This window comes from Loxodonta africana, chromosome 6, assembly GCF_030014295.1.
Source record: "Loxodonta africana isolate mLoxAfr1 chromosome 6, mLoxAfr1.hap2, whole genome shotgun sequence".
Lineage (NCBI taxonomy): Eukaryota > Metazoa > Chordata > Mammalia > Proboscidea > Elephantidae > Loxodonta > Loxodonta africana.
The window spans coordinates 39,827,737-39,853,767 of NC_087347.1; the positions used below are offsets into that span (position 1 = coordinate 39,827,737).

Here is a 26,031-nt window from a genome sequence, read left to right on the forward strand (position 1 = left end):
CTTGGCCACCGGTTTGTTTCCCGGCGGGGCTGTTTCTTTCGGCCCGGGTGGTCAGTTCTCTTGTCCTTGACTGGGTGCCGCGTCCCGCCTCACTGCCTCGGAAACTCCTGAGGGCGGGCAGGTGGGGGCTCTTAGGCATCTGAGAGAGCAGAAAGGAGGAGGAGGATTAAGAGGCCCTAGGGAGCGCTGACCTGAATGCTTGTGGGTGACCTTTCATCTGCAGGGAAAATGCAGGACAGTCCCGTCTCAGGGGAGGAGGCCGTTTTCATCGGGAGAGGACAACCGTGTCAAGTGACCTAGACCGAAAGCAGGAACGTTTCCCTCCACCAAAATACCCCTGTACCAGAACATCGTTCTTTGACCGCCATTGCCTTAGCAACCACCCACGCCTCTGATTGTTTTGTTTTGTCCATTGATTGCATTGGGTAATACTGTTTATTCCTTTCACTGATGGGGAAACTGAGGAAGGGGAAATTTAAAGTTAGTTCAGGGTCACTTCACAAGTAACAAAGCTACCTTATTTGCGAGTTCTTGAGTTCTACTTATACACTGCTGGTGGGAGTGTAAAATGGTACAACCACTTTGGAAATCAATTTGGCGCTTCCTTAAAAAGCTGGAAATAGAACTACCATATGATCCAGCAATCCCAATTCTTGGAATATATCCTAGAAAAATAAGAGGCTTTACACAAACAAATGTGCACACCCGTGTTCATTGCACCACTGCTTACAATAGCAAAAAGATGGAAGCAACCACAGTGCCCATCAATGGATGAATGGATAGATAAATTCCGGTATATTCACAGAATGGAATACTATGCACTGATAAAGAACAATGATGAATCTGTGAAACATTTCATAACATGGAGGAATCTGGAAGGCGTTATGCTGATTGAAATGAGTCAGTTGCAAAAGGACAAATATGGTATGAAACCACTATTATAAAAACTCAAAAAATAGTTTGAACAGAGAAGAAACTATTCTTTAATAGTTATGAGAGTGCCATATATGCCATATATGGTTATGGAGGGAGGGAGGGAGAGGGGTATTCGCTAATTAGTAGACAAGAACCATTTTAGGTGAAGGGAAAGACAATACAGGCAAGGTCAGCACAATTGGACTAAACCAAAAGCAAAGAAGTTTCCTGAATAAACCAAACACTTCCAAGTCCAGAGTAGCAGGGGCGGGGGTTTGGGGACCATGGTTTTAGGGGACACCTAGGTCAGTTGGCATAATCTATTATGAAAACATTCTGCATCCCACTTTGGAGAGTGGAGTCTGGAGTCTTAAACACTAGTAAGTGGCCGTCTAAGATACATCAATTGGCATCAGCCCACCTGGATTAAAGGAGAATGAAGAACACCAAAGACACAAGGTAATTATGAGCCCAAGAGACAGAAAGAGCCACATAAACCAGAGACTACATCAGCCTGAGACCAGGCGACCTAGATGGTGCCCGGCTACAACTGATAACTGCCCTGACGGAGAACACAGCAGAACCCCTGAGGGAGCAGGAGAGCAGTAGGATGCAGACCTCAGATTCTCATAAAAAGACTAAACTTAATGGTCTGACTGAGACTGAAAGGACCCCGGAGGTCATGGTCCCCAGACCTCCTGTTAGCCCAAGACAGGAACCATTTTCAAAGCCAACTAACTCTTCAGACAGAGATTGGACTGGACTATCGGATAGAAAATGATACTGGTGAGGAGTGAGCTTTTTGGATCAAGTAGACACATGAGACTATGTTGGCAGCTCCTGTCTGGAGGGGAAATGAGAGGGCAGAGGGGGTGAGAGGCTGGCCAAATGGACACGAAAATAGGAAGTGGAAAGAAGGAGCGGGCTGTCTCGTTAGGGGGAGAGAAATTAGGAGTATATAGCAAGGTGTATATAAATTTCTGTATGAGAGACCGGCTTGATTTTTAAACTTTCCCTTAAAGCATGATAAAAAAAATTTTAAGTTTTTGCGTTCTAATACGTGTACTGTAAGATCATGGGTAAGACACAACTGTTCAGAAACAATTTGAGGGCATAGAAAATGCCCATGGGAACTGTTGTTGGTGAATGAACATCAAGTTCGTTGTCTGCAGAGTATTCTTTTTTTCCCACTGTGTTGTGCAGGAATTGTATTAACCTGCCAGCGCACCTTTACTTCTCCAGGAAAATAGTCCCTAAATTACGAGCAGAGATTGGAGACAATTCATTCAGCAACATCTACTATAAGCCAGAAAGGAGTCCATGAAGAAAAGTAAAATGAGGTGATATGACTGGGGAGTAGTCAGGAAATTTTAGATAAGCTGGTCAAGGAAAGTCTCCCTGAGGAATGATTTTTAAGCCAAGACTTGAGGAACGAAGGCCCGGAAAGATCTGAGTTCTCCCTGATTTCAGTCAGAGGCCACAGGTAATGTGAAGAGGGGAGGGGCTGTAGGGCCAGTGTGGAAGTCTGGATACCTGTTTTAGAAGTTCCTGGCAAGTGATAGTCCAGGCGAGGAGTGGGGGGAGCGCGGGAAATGGTGGCTTGCAGTGGGGTGGTAGTGTGGAGGAAGAGAAGTGGATGTACGCAAGATGATACACTGTGGAGAACGTGAAATAGTATAATATCTACCCAAACTGAAAAATAATTCAGTCTAATTTTAGAAATGGTTGGTCCAGTAACGTTTTTCATGTAAGAGAAATGATTATTTCTCTGCCTGCATGATATGTTTGTGTAAAGCATATGTTGGGGTTTTGTAAATCTCTACAAATGTTGGAGCTATGCAGTGTTCGATTTAATGCAAGCAGCCCAGTTCTGGTTAATTTCCTAGCTATTGTCAATTGTTGTATGAAATTATGAATGTTGGTTTTGAATCTGTCAGTACTCTTAATTCAGCAAATATTGAGGTGATAAGTATTTTCAGGTTTACTTTTATATTTGTCGCAAGTAGTTTTTAATAGGATTGGTGCTACCCATTCTGGAACGTGGTAATAAGACTATTTGGTGATTATTTTTCCAAAGGCACTGTTAAGTCTTCAGAAAAGGGAAATAACCAAAGTGCACCATTTGTTGTCCTCAAAGGGCTACGGTTCAGCAGGCACTGAAATTGATTACTAACCTATGGTTTAGTGAATAGAATAATAATAAAGGTATATATACAGTGTAGGTTGGCAGTAAAGAGAAGGGGAGTACATACAAAGGAAGAACACTTTCAAACTGATCTTTGATGACCCGGCCAAAAAACCCAACCCATTGCCGTCGAGTCGATTCCGACTCATAGAGACTCTATGAGACAGAGTAGAGTCACCGCAGGGGGCTTCCAAGAATTCGAACTGCCGACCTTTTGGTTAGCAGTTGAGCTCTTAACCGCTACAGCTCCAGGGCTCCCTCCGATGACCAAACCACCAAACCAAACCCACTGCTGTTGAGTTGATTCCAACTCATAGCGACCCTATAGGACAGAGTAGAACTGCCCGGTAGAGGAGCACCTGGCAGATTCGAACTGCCGACCGCTTGGTTAGCAGCCATGGCACTTAATCACTATGCCACCAGGGTTTCCCTTCAATGACCATTACTGCCTAAATTGAATTTAGCTTTAACTGACATTTATTGAGCTCTTGTCATAACACACATGGAGTCCTGGTGGCGTAGTAGTTAAGAGCTTAGCTGCTAACCGAAAGGTCAGCAGTTCGAATCCAGCAGCCACTCCTTGGAAACGCTATGGGGCAGTTCTATTCTGTCCTGTAGGATCGCTATGAGTCAGAATTGACTTGGCAGCAATGGGTTTGGTTTTGGTTGTAATAATATGTATGCCTAGAAAGTATTGTTTTACTCCTGCTTTATAGATAAAGAAGCAGAAACCCTGGTTTGCCAAAAATCATGTACTAGTACATGACATGCTCGATGTCTGTAAACTTAATATTGCACATTTTGAATTAATGAAATTTATGAAGTCTGAATTAATGAAATTTCGTGTTTTATATCATCTATTTTATGGTAGAAATGCAAAGCTTTTTGTTTAAAACTTACAGCTTTTCTTTCCCTTTCCTTTGGAAGTATCTTATGTTGATACATTTTAGTCATCACATAATTTGCATTTTAAATACCTTTTAAAAAGTTCCAACTGAAAAATTACGGTTTTAGATGCTTAGCCCATATGGTTGAGTGGACAAAAACCTTACAAGTTCAGGTCCAAGTTGAGATAACTTCTCTTTTAATGTATCTATTCATCGTGTTCTTTATTTAATCCACTCTCATTTATTTCAGTAATTCAGCAAACCTTTTAGAGCAGAGTTTCCCTGCTTCAACTCTATTGACAGATTGTTCTGGATGATTCTTTATTGTGGGGGACTGTCCTGTGCATTGTAGGATGTTTGGCAGCATCCTGGTTTCTATCCACCAGATGTCAGTAGCTTCCCCCTCAGCTCTGACAACCAACAATGTCTCCAGACATTGCTAGATGTTTCTCAGGGACACAGTTATCCCTGGTTGAGAACCACTGTTTTAGAGCTTACTGTGTGTCAGGCTTGAGGATAGGTACTAAAGATAGAAGGATTCAAGGAGTCCACAATACAGTGAGGGTAGAAATAGCATAAACAGATCATTTCAAATCTGTAAGATAAATCTACTACTTAGGTTGTACTACCCAGAATGGTGCTCAAGAAGCCTCAAAGGCTTGGGCTTGTGAGCTGTCTCAGAACGTCTAAGGAGCATTTAGTACATACGACGTAGAATGATAGAAGGCAGAAAGGTAGGTTTCATTTTACATAAAATGATAAACTCACCACTCTTCTTGCAGTTTATTTTACTATATGTTGTTGTTTACCGTAGAGTTGATTCCAACTCACGGTGATCCAAGTGTGCAGAGCAGAACTCCATAGGGTTTTCAAGGCCGTGACCTTTTAGAAGCAGATCTCCAGGCCTGTCTTCCGATGCCTATTTATATGGGTTTGAAATGCCAACTTTTTGGTTAGTAGTCCAGCTCTTAACCATTTACACCACCCAGGGACTATTTTACTATATTAAAAAAAAAAAAAAAAAACAAACCCAGTGCCGTCGAGTTGATTCTGACTCATAGTGACCCTACAGGACAGAGTAGAACTGCCCCATAGAGTTTCCAAGGAGCACCTGGCGGATTCGAACTGCCAACCCTTTGGTTAGCAGCCATAGCGCTTAACCACTACACCACCAGGGTTTCCATTTTACTATATGGTAGTGTTTAAGTTTGATTATTTCTTTATAGTTAAAACAACAAAACTGGCCTTCAACTTAGAAGGCCCAAGTTTATATACTCACTGCTCCTTTTTAGCTCCTTGACATTGTACTAGTTAGTTAATGTCTCTGAGACTAACTATATAGATACTCATCTATAGAATTTGAGGAAAAAAATCAAGACTTGTGAGTATTCAATGACAGTGTATGTGAAGTGCTTTAAAAAATACTGTAAGAAACATAAAATATTACCAAAAAGCTGATAATTAGTTTTTCCCTTGTAATAATATAAGTTTTCTTTGCTTTATTTTCAGCAATATGATAAGGATACCTCTAAGAAGGGCCTTGGCAGGCCTTGCTAAGTCTCCTAAAGGATGTGGTGAGTATTTTTTTAGATTTGTGTTTGTGGGCACTAGACGTTATATCTTTGTAAATTCTTAGGTCTATAGAATGCTTCTTAAAAGACTCCAAAGCCATAATTAGTTTTACATAAAAATAGAAACAAATGAAGCAAGTTGAATAGGATAATTTTCAAAATATAGCTTTACATTAAGCGGTTTACAGAAATTATAGAATAGGAAGTAGTAAGGACTGCCCATCAGTGCCAAAATGGAAAAGGCACAATCATTCTCCTTTTGAAAAGCAGCCTTCCCATGAAGTGGTATTAAAAGTTTCAAAGCAAGCTATGGATTAAAAGTAGACAGCCATATTCTGTTTGATATTCAGTATTGAAAAGCTTTTTTCCAATTCAGTATTTTAAGTTTGCATCTAACGAACTAGAGGGGAATACTATAAAATAAAAATGTTAAGGTTGTAAATTTTAAGCAGTTAAATTTTGCTAAGCCACTATAATAAATTCAACTCTATTAATTTGTTTTCTACCTCAATTTTCCCCCACCTTAATATTTTTGATGGTCAGTTCGTGCAACTTCCACAGCAGCAAGCAACTTGATTGAAGTATTTGTGGATGGTCAATCTATCATGGTGGAACCAGGAACTACTGTCCTCCAAGTAGGCATATGTTGTTTATTTTTGTGTATGTGTCTGTTTGTTTTTAATACTGATTTATTTACCTTATGCTGTTTATTATTTCCTTCTAAATTTTTCAAGAATTGCTGATAAATGCTCAAAAAAGAACTATAAGTAGCAAAAAAGTATGATTTTAAGCCTTGGCATTGCAAAGTGAATTACTCACCTATTTTTTGGCATTCTTCTTTCTACTTCTGCCTTCCAAATGAGTGCCCATTAAGAAATTTGAAGTTACATAAAATGAATTATTACTTGCTTTGGGTAGGTTTGGAGCCCTGGTGGCACAGTGGTTAAAGAGCTCGACTGCTAACCAAAAGGTGGGCAGTTTGAATCCACCAGCTACTCCTTGGAAAACCCTTTGGCCAGTCCAACTCACTGTAAGTTGCGATCGACTCGATGGCAACAGATTGGGTTTTTCGGTTTTGAGGTAAGTTTATGAAAAAAAGAAACCTTTACTGTGGGCCTGCTTGATGCTTTTCATGTTCATGTGGCCTTTTTATTTTAAGCAACATTTCTGTGAATGTGCCCTACAACGCACGTAAACGGAGGGTCATGCCTTCTTGAGTTCATGCCCTAAACATTTAATTTCTCCCAATTACTCCAGAAATAGCTAACTTGGTCCAGAAGGGATGACTTGTTCCATTTGCAAGTTACCGGAGAACTTAAGGCTCTTTGTTCATTCCAGCATTTCTAGGCATAGACATGTAAACAATAAATATAACACTATTTGTAAACAATAAATACATAACGAGAGTATGTTCAAGGTATAGTGGACAGTATTTTAGGGTGTGCAAACAGTTAAATGCAAGGCTGGCGGTTTGAGTACACCCAGAGGCATCTCAGAAGAAATACCTGATGATTTACTTTTGAAAAATCAGCCATTGAAAACACTATGGAGCATAGTTCTACTCTGACAAACATGGGGTTGCCACAAGTCAGAATTTACTTGACAGCACCTGGTAGAAAGAGATATCAGAGACATCTCGGGTGATCTCTGAGAAAATTTTAAAAGATGTATAAGCGTTTATATGTAGATAAAGAGGGTTGTACATTTCTTACAGAACAGTAATTAGCTGAGGCAAATAGCCTACACATGCAGGTGCCTACTTAAGAGTCTGAAGCTTGGAGAAGTAGAGGGCTGTCAGGACTTCGGATGAAATTTGAACATTATCATCATAATGTGAGCTAGTATAAAGGCTGGGACAACGTCTGTCTTATTCACTGCTATACCACTGCACCTAGTACATAACCCGCCTCCCCACACACACAAAAAAAAAACAAACCCTTTGTTGTGGAGTTGATTCCAACTGATGGTGACCTAGCACATAAAAAAAAAAAAAAAATTTTTTTTTTTTTAGCACATAGGAAGCGCTAAATACATATTTACTAACTCAAGGAAACACTGGCAGTGTGGTGATTAAGAGCTATGGCTGCTAACCAAAAGGTTGGCAGTTTGAGTCCATAGCACGCCTTGGAAACCCTGTGGGGCAGTTCTTCCCTGTCATATCAGGTCACAGTGATTCGGAATCGACTCTATGGCAGCGGGTTTGGTTTGGTTTTGGTGTATATAGTTAAAACATTGGAATTTGCTGAGATTGCGTTAGAGTTAGGGCTGTGAACAAAAGAACTAACTGTAGAGGGAATTCACGATTATACACGAAAGGAGGAGGCTCTTGGCATTGGAGCGGGTAGAGGTGATAATTGGTAGAGCTGAACACTAATCCCTCTCACAGGCAAACAAGAGCCGGGAAGATTTCAGTCACAGTGAGAGTATGAGTCCTAGGTGAGGTATATGGAAACAAGGATATGGTGTCTCAAGATAGAACTAGATCACAGGCAGCTAGACCAGGTAAAATGTCTCTAATGCAAAATAGGAAAGCTCAGCAAAAAGGAAGTCCAGGTTTGAAACCACTGGGGCAGAGTTTGAGGGGGAAGCCTTTGTGTACAATTGCTCAAAGTGAATATCGGGAGTCAAGCCTTCAGCATGGTCTGAAGATACTTTATCCAGTTTCTTTCGCATAAGGTGTGAACATGCTAAGCATCCTTAGAGAAGCGGCTGCAGACCAGATAGAGGCTGGAATAAAGAGCAGAGAAGGAAGGAGGGAAATCTCCTCAGGGACCGAAGTAAAATGGATGAAGATTTAAAAACTTATAGATTGGAGTGATAAGTGGGGGCAGCGTCATTTTTTTTCCTGGGTTTTAGGCAAGAACAAACGTGAGGTAGGTTAGGTCCTTCTAATGTAATTTTTTTTTTTTAACTTTGTCTTCTAGGCTTGTGAAAAGGTTGGCATACAGATCCCTCGATTCTGTTACCATGAAAGATTGTCTGTTGCTGGAAACTGCAGGATGTGCCTTGTTGAAATTGAGAAAGCTCCTAAGGTACTTGATACCTAAAATTCCACACCATGCTGTAGAAGGTAGAAAATTTTAAATCTTGGAGCAAACTAGAATCAATATTGTTGTAGTGCTATATGGTTACTTATACTTCTAAATGTAATATTTTTTGTTTGTTTGAGTCTCTTCATTTCAGAACTGGAAACGCATTGATGAAAGTGCTTTGTAAGTGCAAGTGTCATATAATTGTGTAGGTTTAAAATTAGAGGTGACTTATAGCTGTCAGTATTTTCAAATGATGATACGGCAAACAAGCAGGATATGGATTTGCCAGGTAGCACGTTAGAAGTGCTTGCTTATCTTGTACCATTTTCACTAGCAAAGTGTTGCAGTAAAGAGGTTTACTTTCACTTTTTTGTTTGTTTTTTATTATAAAATATACATAACATGAAATTTACCGTTTTAGGCTATTTTGTGTCTATATTTCCGTGGCGTTGACCACATTTATAATATTGTGTAGTCATCACTACTTACTTACAGATTTTTTATCATCCAAAACAGAAACTACACCCATTAAACAGTAACTACTGATTACCCTTTTCCCTCACTCCCTAGTTACCTGTATTCTACTTTCTATGAATTTGCTTTTTTTTAGGTATCTCATGTAAGTGGAATCATGTAATATTTGTCCTTTTGTGTCTGGCTTATTTTGTACAGGACGTCTCCTAGGGTCGTCCATGTTGTAGCACGTATTAGAACTTCGTTCCTTTTTATGGCTGCATAATAGTCCACTGAAAGCATGTACCACATTTTGTTTATCCATTCATTTGTTGCTGGGCGCTTGAGTTGTTTCCACCTTTTGGCTATTGGGAATAATGCTGCTATAAACATTTGTGTACAAGTATTTGTTTGGGTCTCTATTTTCAGTTCTTTTGGGTATACCCTAAGAGAGGAATTGTTTGGTTATAAGGTAATTCTATTTTTAATTTTTTTGAAGGACCACTAAACTGTTTTCCACAGTTACTGCACCAGCAATGCATGAGGGTTCCAGTTTCTCCACATCCTTGCCAATACTCATTATTTTCCATATTTTTGGTGATAGACATCCTAGTAGGTGTGAAGTGGCATCTCATTGAGGTTTTGATTTGCATTTCCTTAATGACTAATGATGTTGAACATCTTTTCATGTTCTTGTTGGCCGTTTGTATAACCTCTTTGGAGAAATGTCTGTTTAAGTCCTTTGCCCATTTTTAAATTGGTTTTGGTTTTTGTTATAGAGTTATAAGAGTTCTTTAATATAAAGAGTTATTTAATATTCTAGATATTAAACCCTTATCTGTATGGTTGCCAAATATCTTCTCCCATTCTGTGGGTTGTCTCTTTACTTTCTTGGAAAAGCCCTTTGATATACCAAAGTTCTGAATTTTGATGAAATCTATTTTATCTGCTTTCTTCTTTGTTCATGTTCTTGGTGTCATAAATTCATTGTCAAAAACAAGGTCTTAAAGCTTTACCCCTGTGTTTTCTTCTAAAAGTTTTATGGTTTTAGTTCTTGTCTTTAGATCTCTGATCCATATTGACTTAATTTTCGTATATGGTATATGTATGGGTCCAACTTCATTCTTTTGCATGTAGAAATCCAGTTGCACCAGCACCATTTATCAAAGAGACTATTCTTTCCCCATTGAATGGACTTAGCACCTTTGTTGAAAATCAATTCCTTATAGATATGTGGGTTATTTTTGGATTCTCAGTTCTATTGTATTGGTTTATATGTCTGTTCCTCTATGAATACCACAATGTTTTGATTATGGTAACTTTGTGTTACATTTTGTAATCAGGAAATGTGAGTCCTGCTTTGTCGCTCTTTTCCGATATTGTTTTGACTATTTGGGGCCCTTGCAATTTCATATAAATTTGAGGGTTGGCTTTTCCACTTCTGCAAGGAAGGTTGCAATTTAGATAGGTGTTGCGTTGAACCTGTAGATAGGTTTGGACAATATTGACGTCTTAATACTAAGTCTTCCAGTCTATAAACATGAGATGTCATTCCATTTATTTGAGTCTTTAATTTCTTTGAGCAATGTTTTACAGTTTACAGATCTTTTGCCTCCTTGCTTAAATTTATTCCTAAGTATTTTATTCTTTCTGATACTTTGCTTTCACTTTAATTGCGTTTTGATTTATGGAATTTTAATTCAGTAGTACCTGCTGATCAAAGCAGTTATTTAATATCCCGCTTCAGAACTTCTTATAAAGGAATATTAGAATAAACTTAAGAAGTAAGATTTATTTATTATTATGAGAAATGAAAAATGCCAGATTGTCATATTATGAATATGAGTGAAAATTTTAAAACATTTGTTTAGAAAAATACTATATTCTTTGCTTGTTTTTAAACTATAACGTAATGTTTTTATGTATTGGGTTGCTTATAACTGAAGGTAAATGATACAAATACTTACAGGTTTTTCTATTGAAATTCCAGGTTGTAGCTGCTTGTGCCATGCCTGTAATGAAGGGTTGGAATATCCTGACCAACTCAGAGAAGTCTAGGAAAGCCAGGTACTTTGTTATTACTCCATGTAGTGATCTTTCTTAGAGCAGAAAATTGTGCCTTTCAGCATGTAGACCTTCCCAGAGGTCAGGAATTCGTTATCAGATTCTGAAGAAATTGGTGTGTTTAACTTCTAGGGGCAGTGGAAGTGAGTGCAGACAATAAAAAAAAAATAGAGGAGGTCATATCAGAAGTTTGTGGTACTGAGCCTAAAATGGGATCAGCAGCGAAAACCTTTGTTCAGCAACTTGCTCAGTTTTTGACAGACAATGAGTCTGGGCCTTGATGAGCTCAGAATATCGCAGTGGTATGCTGGGGAGAGTGATTTAATCCTTCATTGCACAGATTGTGTTTACTTGTTTGGGCTTTGCATTCATGTGTATTTATTTTATTTTGAATTAATGTGAATACTTGCTGAGGACAATTCAGAAATTTTTGTATTGTTAAAAGTTACAGATTCTCTAATGAGGTTTTATTCTAGACTCCTGTAAATATTTTAAGATTTTGGTTGATACTATCAGGTTAATAGTTACCTTGGAATTTTTTATAATAAATGTAAAATCAGTACTAACAATATAAGAGAGCATCCATTTGTGAAGATTATTTATATAACCTATACGTAAATCACTTTAAATACCAGCAATTTATATCATTTATATATTACGATTTTCCATACAGAGAAGGTGTGATGGAGTTCTTACTAGCAAATCACCCACTGGACTGTCCTATTTGTGACCAGGGAGGTGAATGTGATCTACAGGTACATAGTCTTATTTTGTAAATCTTTTTGGTTGTCTCAAGTTTTAATTTCAATAGCAGCATTAGATTGACTCTTTCATAATCTAATTAAGGACCAGTCCATGATGTTTGGAAGTGATAGGAGCCGATTTTTAGAGGGGAAACGTGCTGTGGAGGACAAGAACATTGGGCCGTTGGTAAAGACCATTATGACTAGATGTATACAGTGTACTCGCTGCATCAGGTAAGTTTTTGTTTTCTTTCTTTCTCTCCCTTCTGGAGTATCAGTCAGTATTACACTTATTTACACAGTTTGGTGGTATAGCAACAATGGAAGTGATGATAACTTTGGTTTAGTAGGATTTTAAAAAATTTTTTTTCAGAAACAATAAAATGGAATAAGTTGTTCACTTTCAGTTAATACCACTTCAGTTGCGTGTAAAAGTAATAATTTGCAAACACTCATTTTGTGTGGACTTGGTGAGCTATATGTGTATGATTTGTGTACTTTCTGCATGCATATTATACCTCAGTTTTAAAAAAAGCAAACATGACATTATTTTTGATTCATGACAGCTCACCATAGAAAATATCCATGTCTTTTTAGTGTTTTGAAAATCACTACGTCTTTATGATCGTGAATAGGGAGGGAGGAATTTTGATAGATTCTATCACTTGACAGTACGTTTTTATCTTCCAGGTTTGCTAGCGAGATTGCAGGAGTAGATGATTTGGGAACAACAGGCAGAGGAAATGATATGCAAGTTGGCACATACATTGAAAAGATGTTCATGTCAGAGCTGTCTGGGAATATCATTGATATCTGCCCTGTAGGTGCCCTGACCTCTAAGCCCTATGCCTTCACTGCCCGGCCCTGGGAAACAAGGTAGTCATTGTATTTTTTGATAGATTGTTTATTTGTCCTTAATTCCTTACTCTCAGAAAAACTTAAGGGTCATTTTCTTCCTGAGTTCTAATTGTTTTGATTAGCCAAGTTTGTATTTGTTTGCTTTATACAAAATCCTCTAAATGGAAGATAAGCAGTTAGATTGAAGGATAGGATGAACCTGTGCAAATTTATTGTAGTTTTCTTAGAAATTAATTCCCTAGTACTTAACCGACAAAATGATTTTATTCATCTGTTTTTTCAAGAAGTAAAATAATTCCGATTTCTTAACTTACAGCCTCCTCTTATTGTATATTGTTTTCAACCATGTAAATACATCACACTTTATTTGACCGATTCCCTATTATTGGCATTTAGCATGTTTCTATTTCCTTATCATTACAAGTCTGTGATAAATATTGCTCTTCTTAAGTTCTTTATACATCTCTGATTCTTCCTTGAAATTAAACCAAGAAATGGAATAGGTAGATGCAATAGGTATGAATATTTTTAAGATTCTGGAAACACATCATCACCCAATTGCCCTCCAATTTTAAACTCCCACCAAAGTATGTGAGAGTATCTCAGAACTCCAGGCTTTAAACCGTATATTTATGTATGCTTGCATTAGATTACTAACCTAAAGGTTGGTGGCTCAAACCTTCCCAGTGGTGCTACAGAAGAAAGGCTTGGCCACTTGCTTCCATGAAGATTACAGCCAAGAAAACCCTATGGCAATGGGGTTTTTTAATCTTGTTTAATTTATATAGCAAAAGAATTTAAAGTAGGGGATGGAGTAAGCATTGTGAAAGAGAAAGTAAATAACTGATAAGTTTCAAAAGAAAGATTTTTTTTCCATTTCTTTTAATATTATTGTAACATTATATAACTGAAAATGGTTTTTACCTCCAAAAGCCGACTGCTCTAAAATAATTATACCTTAGTAACATTAAGATTGGTGGAGAAGGGTAAAGCTTTTCCTCATCTTCAGCTTAAACTGTGAAACAAAATAGCCTAATCTTCTAAGTTTACCGTAAAAAAAAAGAACAAAACAAATTTATAACTCAAAAAACAGCTTAATTTTTTACTGGAGAAAACAGCCACTATATCCCCATGTACACATAAATGTATTTATATAGACTTGTATGTTAACCCACATTTACCTTTTCCAGTGCTTTTAATTTTTTTTTTGTGGATTTGGAACTGAACAGAAAATTTCAAAGGGTCTCTCGAGAAGACAAAGTAAAGTATTATAAAGACATGTGCAAAGAGCTGGAGATGGAAAACTAAAAGGGAAGAACACGCTCGGCATTTCTCAAGCTAAAAGAACTGAAGAAAAAATTCAAGCCTCGAGCTGCAATAGTGAAGGATTCCATGGTGAAAATATCAAACGACACAGAAAGCATCAAAAGAAGATGGAAGGAATACACAGAGTCATTATACCAAAAAGAATTCGTCGATATTCAGCCATTCCAAGAGGTGGCATATGATCAGGAACCGATGGTACTGAAGGAAGAAGTCCAAGCTGCTCGGAAGGCGTTGGTGAAAAACAAGGCTTCAGGAATTGATGGAATATCAATTGAGATGTTTCAACAAACAGATGCAGCACTGGAGGTGCTCATTCATCTATGCCAAGAAATATGGAAGGTAGCTTCCTGGCCAACTGACTGGAAGAGATCCATATTTATGCCTATTCCCAAGAAAGGTGAGCCAACTGACTGTGGAAATTATAGAACAATATCATTAATATCACATGCAAACAAAATTTTGCTGAAGATCATTCAAAAATGGCTGCAGCAGTATATCGACAGGGAACTGCCAGAAATTCAGGCCAGATTCAGAAGAGGACGTGGAACCAGGGATATCATTGCTGATGTCAGATGGATCCTGGCTGAAAGCAGGGAATACCAGAAGGATGCTTACCTGTGTTTTATTGACTATGCAAAGGCATTTGACTGTGTGAATCATAACAAACTATGGATAACACTGCGAAGAATGGGAATGCCAGAACACTTAATTGTGCTCATGAGGAACCTTTACATAGATCAAGAGGCAGTTGTTTGGCCAGAACAAGGGGATACTGATTGGTTTAAAGTCAGGAAAGGTGCGCGTGAGGGCTATATTCTTTTACCGTACCTATTTAATCTGTATGCTGAGCAAATAATCCGAGAAGCTGGACTATATGAAGAAGAACGGGGCATCAGGATTGGAGGAAGACTCATTAACAACCTGCGTTATGCAGATGACACAACCTTGCTTACTGAAAGTGAAGAGGACCTGAAGCACTTACTAATGAAGATCAAAGACCACAGCCTTCAGTATGGATTACACCTCAACATAAAGAAAACAAAAATCCTCACAACTGGACCAATGAGCAACATCTTGATAAACGGAGAAAAGATTGAAGTTGTCAAGGATTTCGTTTTACTTGGATCCACAATCAACAGCCATGGAAGCAGCAGTCAGGAAATTAAAAGATGCATTGCATTGGGCATATCTGCTGCAAAGGACCTCTTCAAAGTGTTGAAGAACAAAGATGTCACTTTGAAGACTAAGGTGCGCCTGACCCAAGCCATGGTATTTTCAATCACATCACATGCATGTGAAAGCTGGACAATGAATAAGGAAGACCGAAGAAGAGTTGATACCTTTGAATTGTGTTGTTGGCAAAGAATATTGAGTATACCATGGACTGCCAAAAGAACAAACAAATCTGTCTTGGAAGAAGTGAGGCCAGAATGCTCCTTAGAGGCAAGGATGGTGAGACTGCATCTTACATACTTTGGACATGTTCTCAGGAGGGATCAGTCTCTGGAGAAGGGCATCATGCTTGGCAGAGCACAGGGGTCAGTGGAAAAGAGGGAAGACCCTCAACGAGGTGGATTGAGACAGTGGCTGCAACAATGAGCTCAAGCATAACAACAACTGTAAGGATGGCGCAGGATCGGGCAGTGTTTCGTTCTGTTGTGCATAGGAACCGACTCGACGGCACCTAACAACAACAACAACTGATACCATTTCCTTTCAGCCTGAAAGTCTACCTTTAAAATTTCTTTTAAGGCAGGTCTGTTAGCAACAAATTCTCTTAGTTTTTATTTATATGGGAATGTCTTTATTTTGCCTTTGGTTTTGAGGAATAGTTTTGCTGGATAAGGAATTCTTGGGTGATAGATTTTTTTTCTTTTGTCCGTTGGAATATATCATCCCACTGCCTTTTGACTTCTGTTGTTTCTGATGAGAAGTTAGCCTTTAATCTTATTGATGCTCCATTCTATGTGATAAGTCATTTATATTTTCCTGCTGTTGGATTTGCAACTTGTTTTTCACTTTCAGTATTTTAACTGTAATATATCTAAATGTGAATCTGTTTGTATTTATCCTGCCTGGGGTTCAGTGAGTGGGTGTGTAGAGTCATAGTTTTTGTTTTAATCAAATTTAAGATGTTTTCAGCCATTATTTCTTCAATTTTTTATTCTGTCCCATTCTCTCCTCTCCTTTTGGGACTCCTCTAATGGATATGTTAGTATGCTTGATGTCGTCCTACAGGTATCTGAGGTGCTATTCGTTTTTCTTAAATCTTTTTTCCTCACTGTTTTCAGATTGGATGATTTCTCTTGATCTCTCTTCAAATTACTGATTCTGTCTTTAGCCATCTCAAATTTGCTGTTGAGGCCCTGTAGTAAATTTTTTTTATTTCAGTCATTGTACTTTTCACTTTAGAATTTCTGTTTGGTTCTTTTTTATTATTTCTGTATCCTTAATATCTACTCGATGATTCGTGGTTGTCATACTTCCCCTTTAATTCTTTAAACATGGTTTTCTTTAAACCTTTGGACATATTTTAATATTCTTGTTTTTATTTGTAAGCATGGCTTCTTAGGGGTTGCCCTTGTGTTTGCATTGCTTAGTAGTCAGACAATGATGGGATAGAAATTGTGCTCAAGCACCAGTAAGGCTTTCATTCTCTACCAGTGGCTCTGTTGTGGACAGAGGAGCACCTTGAAAGTTCAGGCTGTTTTCAGGTCTGTCCAGCTTTTCTTTCCTCTGGGCCCTTACTTATTAAGTCTCAGTGTTGTGTAGGAGTATGCGAATAGCTTGGGCCCTCTCTGGTCTCAGCTGAGCATACTGTGCATAGCCTCAGCTAGGAATGCTTACCCCAGCTACGACTACAGCCTTAGACTAGTACATCCTTGGCTGTCTCCTCAGCTCGCCAACTCCTGAAATATCACTTCCACACAGTTTGTTGCAAATCAAGTGTATCTTCATTTTCAGCAGAGAAGCTCCCTGTCTTTACAGCCTGCTGCAACCTGTTAGAGCTCTAGGCTTAGCTGGGGGTTGAGGCCAATAGGAGTAGCCCCAAGCCAAAATAACACAGATTTCCACTGTTCTTACCTGAAATTCAGCAGTTTTTCATGCATAAAAGCTTCTCAGGTTGTTGTATGCCTTTGGTAAATTTCTGAAGCACTCAAATGATTATTTTTGTCAATTTCGTCCAGCCATTTTTTTTTACTTTTTGCAGAGGTTTGCCAAGTTCCTTATTTGGCCATAGCCATAAGTCCTGCCCTTCTTATTTATTTTGATACTCAAATTGTCCTAGATTTGACCATTTTAGGTCCCTACAAACTGGCTTCTGTGTCAGGTAGCAGTTTTTAAGAGTTCATGTCTGCATCAGGGGTTTATGTGATGCCTTCAAATATGCAGATACACTTTTTTATTGCTAATTCCTATGACCTGTTATTTTTAGAAATTCAGAAAAGGAAGTAATTGTACTATTTTTTTTTTAACCAGCTTATAGAAACTTTTCTACTTATTCCCCAAATCAGTATAATAAACGTATGTGCTTGTTTTCCCCTTTTTCAGAAAGACAGAATCCATTGATGTAATGGATGCAGTTGGGAGTAATATTGTGGTAAGCACAAGAACTGGAGAGGTGATGAGGATTTTGCCCAGGATGCATGAGGACATTAATGAAGAGTGGATCTCTGATAAAACTAGGTATATGTTATTGTTTTCCCTGGCTTTTGCAATTAATTTAAAGGTGATTTTATCATTCTTTTAATTTTAAAGAACTGTCGTTTATATTTGCAGATTAGTTAATAAATACAGACTTGAAATTTGGACTTTATATGGAGAATTGGGCAATATTAACAGCCCTAGGCTTATCACAGGCTGTTCATATTAACTTGGAGAAAGATCTTTTTTCCCTCATAGATGGAGACATTGAAATACATTAAAATATTTTCTCAGTTTGTTCATTGGAAAAAAGGAAAAATGTTAGAGTTATGCGCAATATAATTTTGTTAGACTATCCAGAGGAACTCAAGCTTTATAACCGAAAATGATTTGACTTTTCTGGCCCTCAGATTTTTTTGTGTCATAATTTTAAGATCGTTCAGCTTTCTGAAAATAAATTATAGTATAATCAAACTTTTTCAGATGGAGTTTTACTTTTAGGTAATGTTCATAAGATAATCTGTTTATTAGTCCACCTCCCCCCTAAAAAATGGATAAATTTTTTATATCCAGGTGTTTACAATTCTGTTTGACACTTTAACCAATACTGTTTTTAGATGATATTTCTTGTGGACTTTAAACTTGAAAATTATAGTTGCCTCTTTAGAGAGATTCCACAAATGGTATAATTTCTGTTATTTAGATTTGCCTATGATGGGCTAAAACGTCAAAGACTCACCGAGCCAATGGTCAGAAACGAAAAAGGGCTTTTAACCTATACCTCCTGGGAAGATGCACTCTCTCGTGTAGCTGGAAAGGTAAAGAAGTGAAATACAGAATAAGTAGTATTTGCGGTTTTCAAGAAACTGCTTTGCAGTGAAGACAGAGGATTTATGTCTCTACTTTATTCTTACCCAGATTTGATTAAAATTCTTTCATTTCTCATTAATTGAAGCCATATGCCAGACGTCTTGCTAGATGCAGGGATATAACACCAAAAAACCAAACCCGTTGCTGTCGAGTAGAACTGCCCCATAGGGTGTCCAGGGAGTGCCTGGTGGATTTGAACTGCCAACCTTTTGGTTAGCAGCCATAGTTCTTAGCCACCACACCAGCAGGGTTTCCGCAGGGATATAAAGACCACTAAAATATACCCCCACACACACACAATCTGGTGAGAAAGAAAGATGCGTAATTAGCAGTTATGCTGCTGTGGGTTGTACAGGGAGTGGTATGAAAGAGAGCATATAGGAGGGGTGCCTGACCAGGATATTAAGGATTCCTTCCTAGAGGAGATAACTACTTAATTAATCAAAGAAGGAGTACTGGCTCACCAGAGCAAAAGTGGAGGAATGGCTTTCCTTTCAGAGAAAAGGAACGTATACAAAAGATTAGAGGGAATGGCAGGTACTTCAGAATAAACTGCATTTCAGGGAACTGTAACTCCAGCCTTTAACCTCTACAGCTCATTTTGGGCCCCTTGGTTCCTAAACATAAAACAAACTGCTTCCCTCCAAGCTAATGTCATTAGCCTTGACCTTTCATATACCTTTGCTTCTTAACTTTTTAGGTTGTTTTAGATTGATTTATGATTGGTATAAAACACTTCAGTCAGAAGTTTTTTACTTTTTATGTACTTGAAAGTGATTATCTTCTGAACGGTTCATTGTGGTCTTTGCTGGATGTAGGTTTCCTGGTAATATCCTTTTCATCCATTTCTAGTTGCAGAGTTTTCAAGGCAAGGGTGTAGCAGCAATTGCAGGTGGTTTTGTGGATGCTGAAGCCCTGGTAGCTCTCAAAGATTTACTTAATAGAGTGGACTCTGACACCCTATGTACTGAAGAAGTCTTCCCCACCGCAGGAGCTGGGTGAGAAATATGAAGCTAAGATCTAGGCTTTCTTTCTTTTCTTTTGGTTACAAAGTTGTGTATAATTCACGATATCTGTGGCATTAATGGAAACCCTGGTGGCATAGTGGTTAAGTGCTACAGCTGCTAACCAAAAGGTCGGTGGTTCATATCTACCAGGCGCTCTTTGGAAACTCTATGGGGCAGCTCTACTCTGTCCTATAGGGTCGCTGTGAGTTGGAATTGACTCGACGGCAGTGGGTTTGGTTTGGGATTGGGTATGGCATTAATGACTTATATTGACAACTCGGATTCTCCAACATATTTTACTTTCATGTAGACCAAAATCAAACCAGGAGCCATAGAAAATGGGAGAATCCAGTTGTTTATAAGTATCTGAGACTTTGATATAATTTAAAAATACTTCATTAAAATTTTTTATCTAGGCTTGCAATATATTGGATGACATGAAAATATTTCATGGATTCTAGGAGCGTGTTAGGTTTGAAGTAAACTTGGATTTTATATGTTATATTTCTAGCACAGATTTACGTTCTAATTATCTTCTTAATACTACAATTGCTGGTGTGGAAGAGGCAGATGTTCTCCTTCTGGTTGGTACAAATCCACGTTTTGAGGCACCACTATTTAATGCCAGAATTCGAAAGAGGTTAGTAATGATATTTAGAATTTTAAAAAATATTTGTTTAATACAATTTTTTGTTTTATATGTGAAAAATAACAGCTTCTTCCTAAAAGTGTTAGTGGGAATGGTACTCCAAAAGGTAATTGGATGGCAATTTCTAACAGCATCCCCCCGGCCCAAGTCTATTTATTTATTTTATTATATTTTTCTTCTGAACTACTTCAAAAACTTACAAAAGAATAGCTTGAAATGTTCTTTGTATACCTTTTACTCAGTAGCATCAATTAACATTTTGCCACATTTGCTTAGTTACTTTGTGTGTGTTTGCATACATTTGTGTATATAATATTCTGAATACTTTGAGAGTCAGTTGCAGACATGCCCATTAATACCTAAATACATAGCAGTATGGATTTTCTAAAAACAAGGGCATTGTCTTATATAATCAAGAAATTTGGTATTGAGATATTATTATCTAATCCATAGTTTATATTCACATTTCACCAATTTTCCCGTAACTTTTCTTATAGCAGTTTTTTTTTTTCCTGCGTAAGCTCTCATCTGGAGTCCTGCATTGCAGTCAGTTTCATGAGTCCCTTGAATCCCCTTTTTTTTTTTTTTTTTGACATTTTTTGAAGAATATAAGCCGATTATTTTGTAGAATGCCTCTCCATCTTTTTTTGTTTATACCTTAATGACTTATGAATAGGGTGACATTATAATTTGGTATCCAAACTGGGACACATGAGAGTGAAAGGGGGAGTTACTAATTACTTTAGGATAACAGATATAAACTAGATAAACTAGAATATATGGTTCCCACACTTTTAACTGTTTTTGGAGGAGGTGGATCAACAGCTCTCTGTCATAGAGAACAAATATGGATGATGTAGTTTATTTTCAGGAACTGTTTGAATAGCCTTAATGGATAATTAACAGATATTGATACTCTCATAAATTTTACAGAATAAGATCTATGGATCATTTATTCCGTAACTGAAGTCTTTGTTTGTAACTGGCTTGTAGTTGGCGTCCTAAAGCAAGTTAATTGATTGAATTGCCTTGGCATGTATTTTTGCAACACTTTATTTCGAAAGGGCATCATCTGTGAATTGAAATCAACAATCGATTTGGTGGTTTTTTTTTTATTTTGAAAGGTACACAATACACAGGATTAAATCTTCTGTGAGTGCTTTTGTGCTTTTAACATTTCGTAATAGTAAATAGATGTAGCACTTGGCCTCGTGAGATCAGTAACTGCTAACTTAGCTATTTAGCTCCACAGACTTTGTTGCTTTTATTTCAGCTGGCTTCATAATGACTTAAAAGTGGCCCTCATAGGCAGCCCAGTGGATCTGACGTACAGATATGACCACCTGGGAGACTCTCCCCAAGTTCTTCAAGACGTTGCTTCAGATGAGCATCCCTTCAGCCAGGTGCTCTCAAGTTAAATGTGTCTAATCTTGTTGATTTTCAGTTACTTTTATTTTTTAATTTTTTTATTGTTTTTGTAATAACCGTGATTATTGCTAAAAATTATAGCAATACAGAAATAACGTGAAAGAAAGTAAATTTTAGGGGACAGGAAAGCTGGATGAGTAGAAATGGGGAACCCAAGGTCGAGAAGAGGATGGCGTTGACACGTTGTGAGGTTGGCAACCATTTTCACAAAGCAGCATGTGTATTGTTTAATAAGAATCTAAAGCACGATGGTAAAAAAGTAAATTTTCCCCAAAATCCTACTGCCTCAAAACAATTATTGAGGAAACATTATAATCATCTCTTGATTCACATAAAGAGCAAGGTGAATGGTAGATAGGCAAGGAAACAAAAATGAGATCATATAGTACAGACTATTTTTATTTACCAGGGTTTAATTTTACTTGAAATTAATAGAAATTGAAGTAAAAGTGAAAGAACTGAACTTCAAACTTCAATGAAATCTTTCTTTACTGCAAAAGTTATTATTCCTAAATTTTTGAATGACTTTTTCGTTACCAAGTTCTTTATTTATATTCATTTTGTTGTTGACTAGAGTTTATTGTTTACAGGTTATATTTACAAGAAGGGCACATAGGTGCTCTATTCCTTGAGTTCTTGCCTAATTTAACATGTCTGTTACTGAACATTTTTATTACTGAAGAGAGACTAGCAGGATATAAAATTCTAGGGTCAACTTTTTGTCCTCTTTGAACTTTGTAGACAGACACTGCTTTTACTGCTTTGTGTTACTGTGGAGAAGGCTGAAGTCATTGTTTATTTCCACAAAATCACACCACCCCATTTTCATTTTTTTCCTGTCTAGATACTTCATCTTTGATTCTTTATCATTGAAATTTAGCAGCTTCATCTGAATCTGTTAATGTGGTGGTTTCCTCTTTTCTAAGGGAGCTTTTCAGTCTGTACCTTTCAGTCCGAAGGTTCAGGATTGTCTTTGTTTTAGGATCTTAATTTTTTGTGGTGATTGTTGAAAAAGTGAGGTGTGTCTGTTTCTCACATAACAAGGAATCTAGAGGTTGGCAGTTGAAGGTGATACAGTTGTCCAAGCATACATTCAAGGAGGAGCCTGCCTCCTTTGTTTTTCAGTGTATTTACTTGCTCATGTGTGTGTACCTGTGGATGTTTCTGTGTGTGAGGGAACGTTGTGTGCGCGTTCATGCACCTCCTCATAGTTCCAAGACGCTTGCTTCACTTGCATAGTTGAAAAACAGTTGCTTCACTTACAGCTTCAGGGCTACATTCCAGGAAAAAAGAAACACTAAGGGCCAAAAGGACAAAGTTGCTAAGCCCAACTCCTTAGTTTGTTTCTTTGTTTTGAACAGAAAAACACTCATAATTAAAAGTTTGAAAGTATAAAAAGGTTTTCAGTAAAAACCCTTCTCTTCTTTTTAGTTCCCATCTCTATCCCCCAGAACTTGACCAGCATTCTTAAAGAACATTTTTCTTCTGTCATAGATTTAAATGTTTTTTGTTCCGTTAGTTCTGTTCTCTTTGTTAATAACTCTTACCCATGCAGATAATTGATTTCTCTATCTTTTGTATCTGTCATTGCTAATCATTTTTCATTTGTTCTCTTGTTATATCCAGTTTTGTGTAATTTCCTATAGCCTATATTTTCTTTTTTATACTTCTTGCCCAGTATTTCAAATAATGTTTTATTTTGTGTTGTATTGCTTCTAGAATGGTACTCATCTCTTATCATTTGTTTCTCTTCGAGCTGTTTTCCTGAATTCTGTGATCAGAATCTCCTTTTTTTTTTAATACTATCTATTGTATCACTTAACTTTTTTTTTAAGTGAGAAAGTGTGTGTTTTCATTTTCTTTGAGGCTTTTGAAGACTTTTTCTGAACTCTTCACATTTCCTTGGGAAACTCTTGTGACGAATGTCCTCCTCCCTTTAATGTTCCTTTCATTCTTTTTCCTGTGTTTTTTTTTTTTTTTTGTAATATCTACGCATAATTCTTCATGCTGATTCTTTTTTTTATTATGATTCATTTTGGGGGGCAGCTATTGGAGAATAATATGGGGGATGGGCAGGAGAATGAACTATGTCTATGGCTTTGCTTCTTATTTGTTATTTTGACCGCCCTTCACTCCTTTGCTCTTGGGATGCATTCCCCTTAATTTTTGGCATTCAGAAATTTACTATGGTTTTGAGCAAACTCTTAAAGTTAGAGGTCCTCTGCATTGTGATTTAGTGATTATTGCTTCCCCTGCTTCCTCCTCTTTGTCTGGGGGTGGTGGGCACATAGATAGGAGACAGTAGGCGTGGTACTTCAGCACGGTGTCTCCCATTCTTCAGTACCATCCGAGTCTCTGTAGGGACATTCCCAGTTTTTCTGTGACCTGCCTATAGTCTTTCTGACCAAAGGATATTTGGGTAGTATTTCTCAGTACTTTTTAAAAAATATATTCTGTATGATACTCATTCAGCCATTTCACAGTAGCATTGGCAAGATGTTTTTTGATTAAAACGATACTAAATCTGGTTCTCTGTATGACTGTATGTTGACTAGCAAATCAAAGACATGTTCATGTTAGACCTAAAATTTGGGGTATACTATAAATATAAATTTGATTAGGTTTATTTTACTTGAAATATTTCTAAGTGAAAATCCTTTTTTTTTTTTTTTTTTTTCAATAGGTCCTAAAGGAAGCTAAAAAACCAATGGTGGTTTTAGGGAGTTCTGCACTTCAGAGAAATGACGGTGCTGCAATCCTTGCGGCTGTTTCCAGCATTGCACAAAAGATTCGGACAAGCAGTGGTGTTGCTGGTGATTGGAAAGTTATGAATATTCTTCACAGGTTTGTTGAGTAATTTTTTAATACTAAAATTCAAGTAATTTTGTATGTGCTCCTGATACCCTGTTTTTAGATTTGTAAGCAGTATCACTGTAATTGCATATGTGAAACAAATCTTTTTTTACTCTCTTGAGGACCCAAGATAATAAATAATATTAAAAATATGTAAAATAACACTGAGTGTTGAAGAGAAAGTGAATGCTTAAAAATCTTTATCAACCAGTGTGCTAGGTGGCACAGATGGTTTGGAAATTGCAATAAAGATCTTGCCGGTACAGATAGATAGTTTTACTTCTTTCTTTCTAATGTGAGTGCCTTTTACCGCTTTTTCTTGCCAAATTGCCCTGTTTAGAAGAATCTTCAGTATAGTGTTGAATAGAAGTGGTAAGAGTAGAGATCTTTGTCTTGCTCCTGATTTTAGGAGGAAAGCATTTGGCGTTAGGTGTGGGTTTTTCATAGATGGCCTTTCTCAAGTCCAAGAAGTTCCCTTGTATTCCTAGTTTGTTAGTGTTTCTTCATGAAAGGGTGTTGGATTTGTCCAAGGTATTTTTTGCATCTAATGAGATGATCACGTGGTTTGTTTTTATCCTCTATTCTATTGATATGGCATATTGCACTGATTTTTCAGAGGTTAAAGCAACCATGCATTCCTGGGAAAAATCCTACTTGGTTAGTGTGTAATTCTTATCTTCATTATAATAAATACTTATGAAAAACATAATTGTCTGCCCCTTTCCGTTTGCTTAGTCCTCCATCCTTTGTTAGTTTTTTTTTTTTTTTTTACAGTCAACTTCTTGCTATATTCCTTTTTTTATGAGAAAACTGATTTAACCTGTCACTGGATGAAAGAAAAGGCAGTCTTGCAAGCTTTTTCATTATCTTCTCTATATGAAGCCATTGCTCTTAAAAGGGTTTAGTCCACTGGTCATATATCAGGAAAATATATTTTTGGGAAAAGCAAAACAGACCTGTGTGTCAATCTGAACAAATCATAGCAGGGGTGATTCAGCCCAACCATTCCTTTTCACTCCCAGTAAGTAACTAGAGAGAGAGTTTGACAGAGCAGCAGCATCTCGTAGGGGAGTAGGAGTTGCTTTGACCCTCCGTCCTCGCTTAAATAGGTACAAGACCAGCTAGCCTTGTACACAGTACGGGCTTAGAATGGCTTATCACTTACTGGAAAGATGATGCTAGCAGACTAGACCAAAAAACTCTGATGTCCAAAGTATAGTTATTTCAGACCTTTTCCTTAAAAGATTGTTTTTTTGCTTAAGATAATATATATTCATAGAAAAAAAAATGTGTAAGGATGTACACCAGTGTACTAACTATAGCTTTCTTTGAATTATTATGTTATTTATATTTAAATTTCTTGCCCAATTTTGGTTTTCAAAATTATCTGATTTTTCTCTAATGAATATTGTATGTGTTTTATCTTATTGTGTTGAATGAGAGTCATCTTAAGACAATAGCAGTTGGCTTAAAGTTTCAAGAATTATTGTGTTAAATATTATATTATGATGAGACAGTAGCCTAAACATCTTAGATCTTGGTTCA

General features: G+C 37.3%; 1 protein-coding gene across 5 annotated transcripts in view; it reads left to right on the forward strand.

The window, feature by feature from the left end:
* Window positions 1-26,031, forward strand: part of NDUFS1 (NADH:ubiquinone oxidoreductase core subunit S1) — a 41,763-nt gene that overhangs the window by 237 nt on the left and 15,495 nt on the right. For 2 of the 5 annotated variants that reach the window (XR_010322243.1, XM_003406111.4), the window contains exons 2-14: window positions 5,497-5,561; window positions 6,102-6,193; window positions 8,483-8,590; window positions 11,034-11,110; window positions 11,781-11,862; window positions 11,954-12,084; window positions 12,541-12,726; window positions 17,587-17,721; window positions 18,383-18,497; window positions 19,402-19,547; window positions 20,068-20,196; window positions 21,479-21,608; window positions 24,317-24,477. Coding sequence is in view for 4 of the 5 variants with exons in the window: in XM_003406111.4 (XP_003406159.1) it covers window positions 5,501-5,561; window positions 6,102-6,193; window positions 8,483-8,590; window positions 11,034-11,110; window positions 11,781-11,862; window positions 11,954-12,084; window positions 12,541-12,726; window positions 17,587-17,721; window positions 18,383-18,497; window positions 19,402-19,547; window positions 20,068-20,196; window positions 21,479-21,608; window positions 24,317-24,477 (1,553 nt within the window). In the remaining variant the exon portion in view is untranslated. Of the gene's footprint in view, window positions 1-223; window positions 426-5,496; window positions 5,562-6,101; window positions 6,194-6,528; window positions 6,639-8,482; window positions 8,629-11,033; window positions 11,111-11,780; window positions 11,863-11,953; window positions 12,085-12,540; window positions 12,727-17,586; window positions 17,722-18,382; window positions 18,498-19,401; window positions 19,548-20,067; window positions 20,197-21,478; window positions 21,609-24,316; window positions 24,478-26,031 lie in introns of those variants that run through there. The other 3 variants (XM_010602336.3, XM_023542093.2, XM_064286768.1) reach the window with 3 other exon arrangements.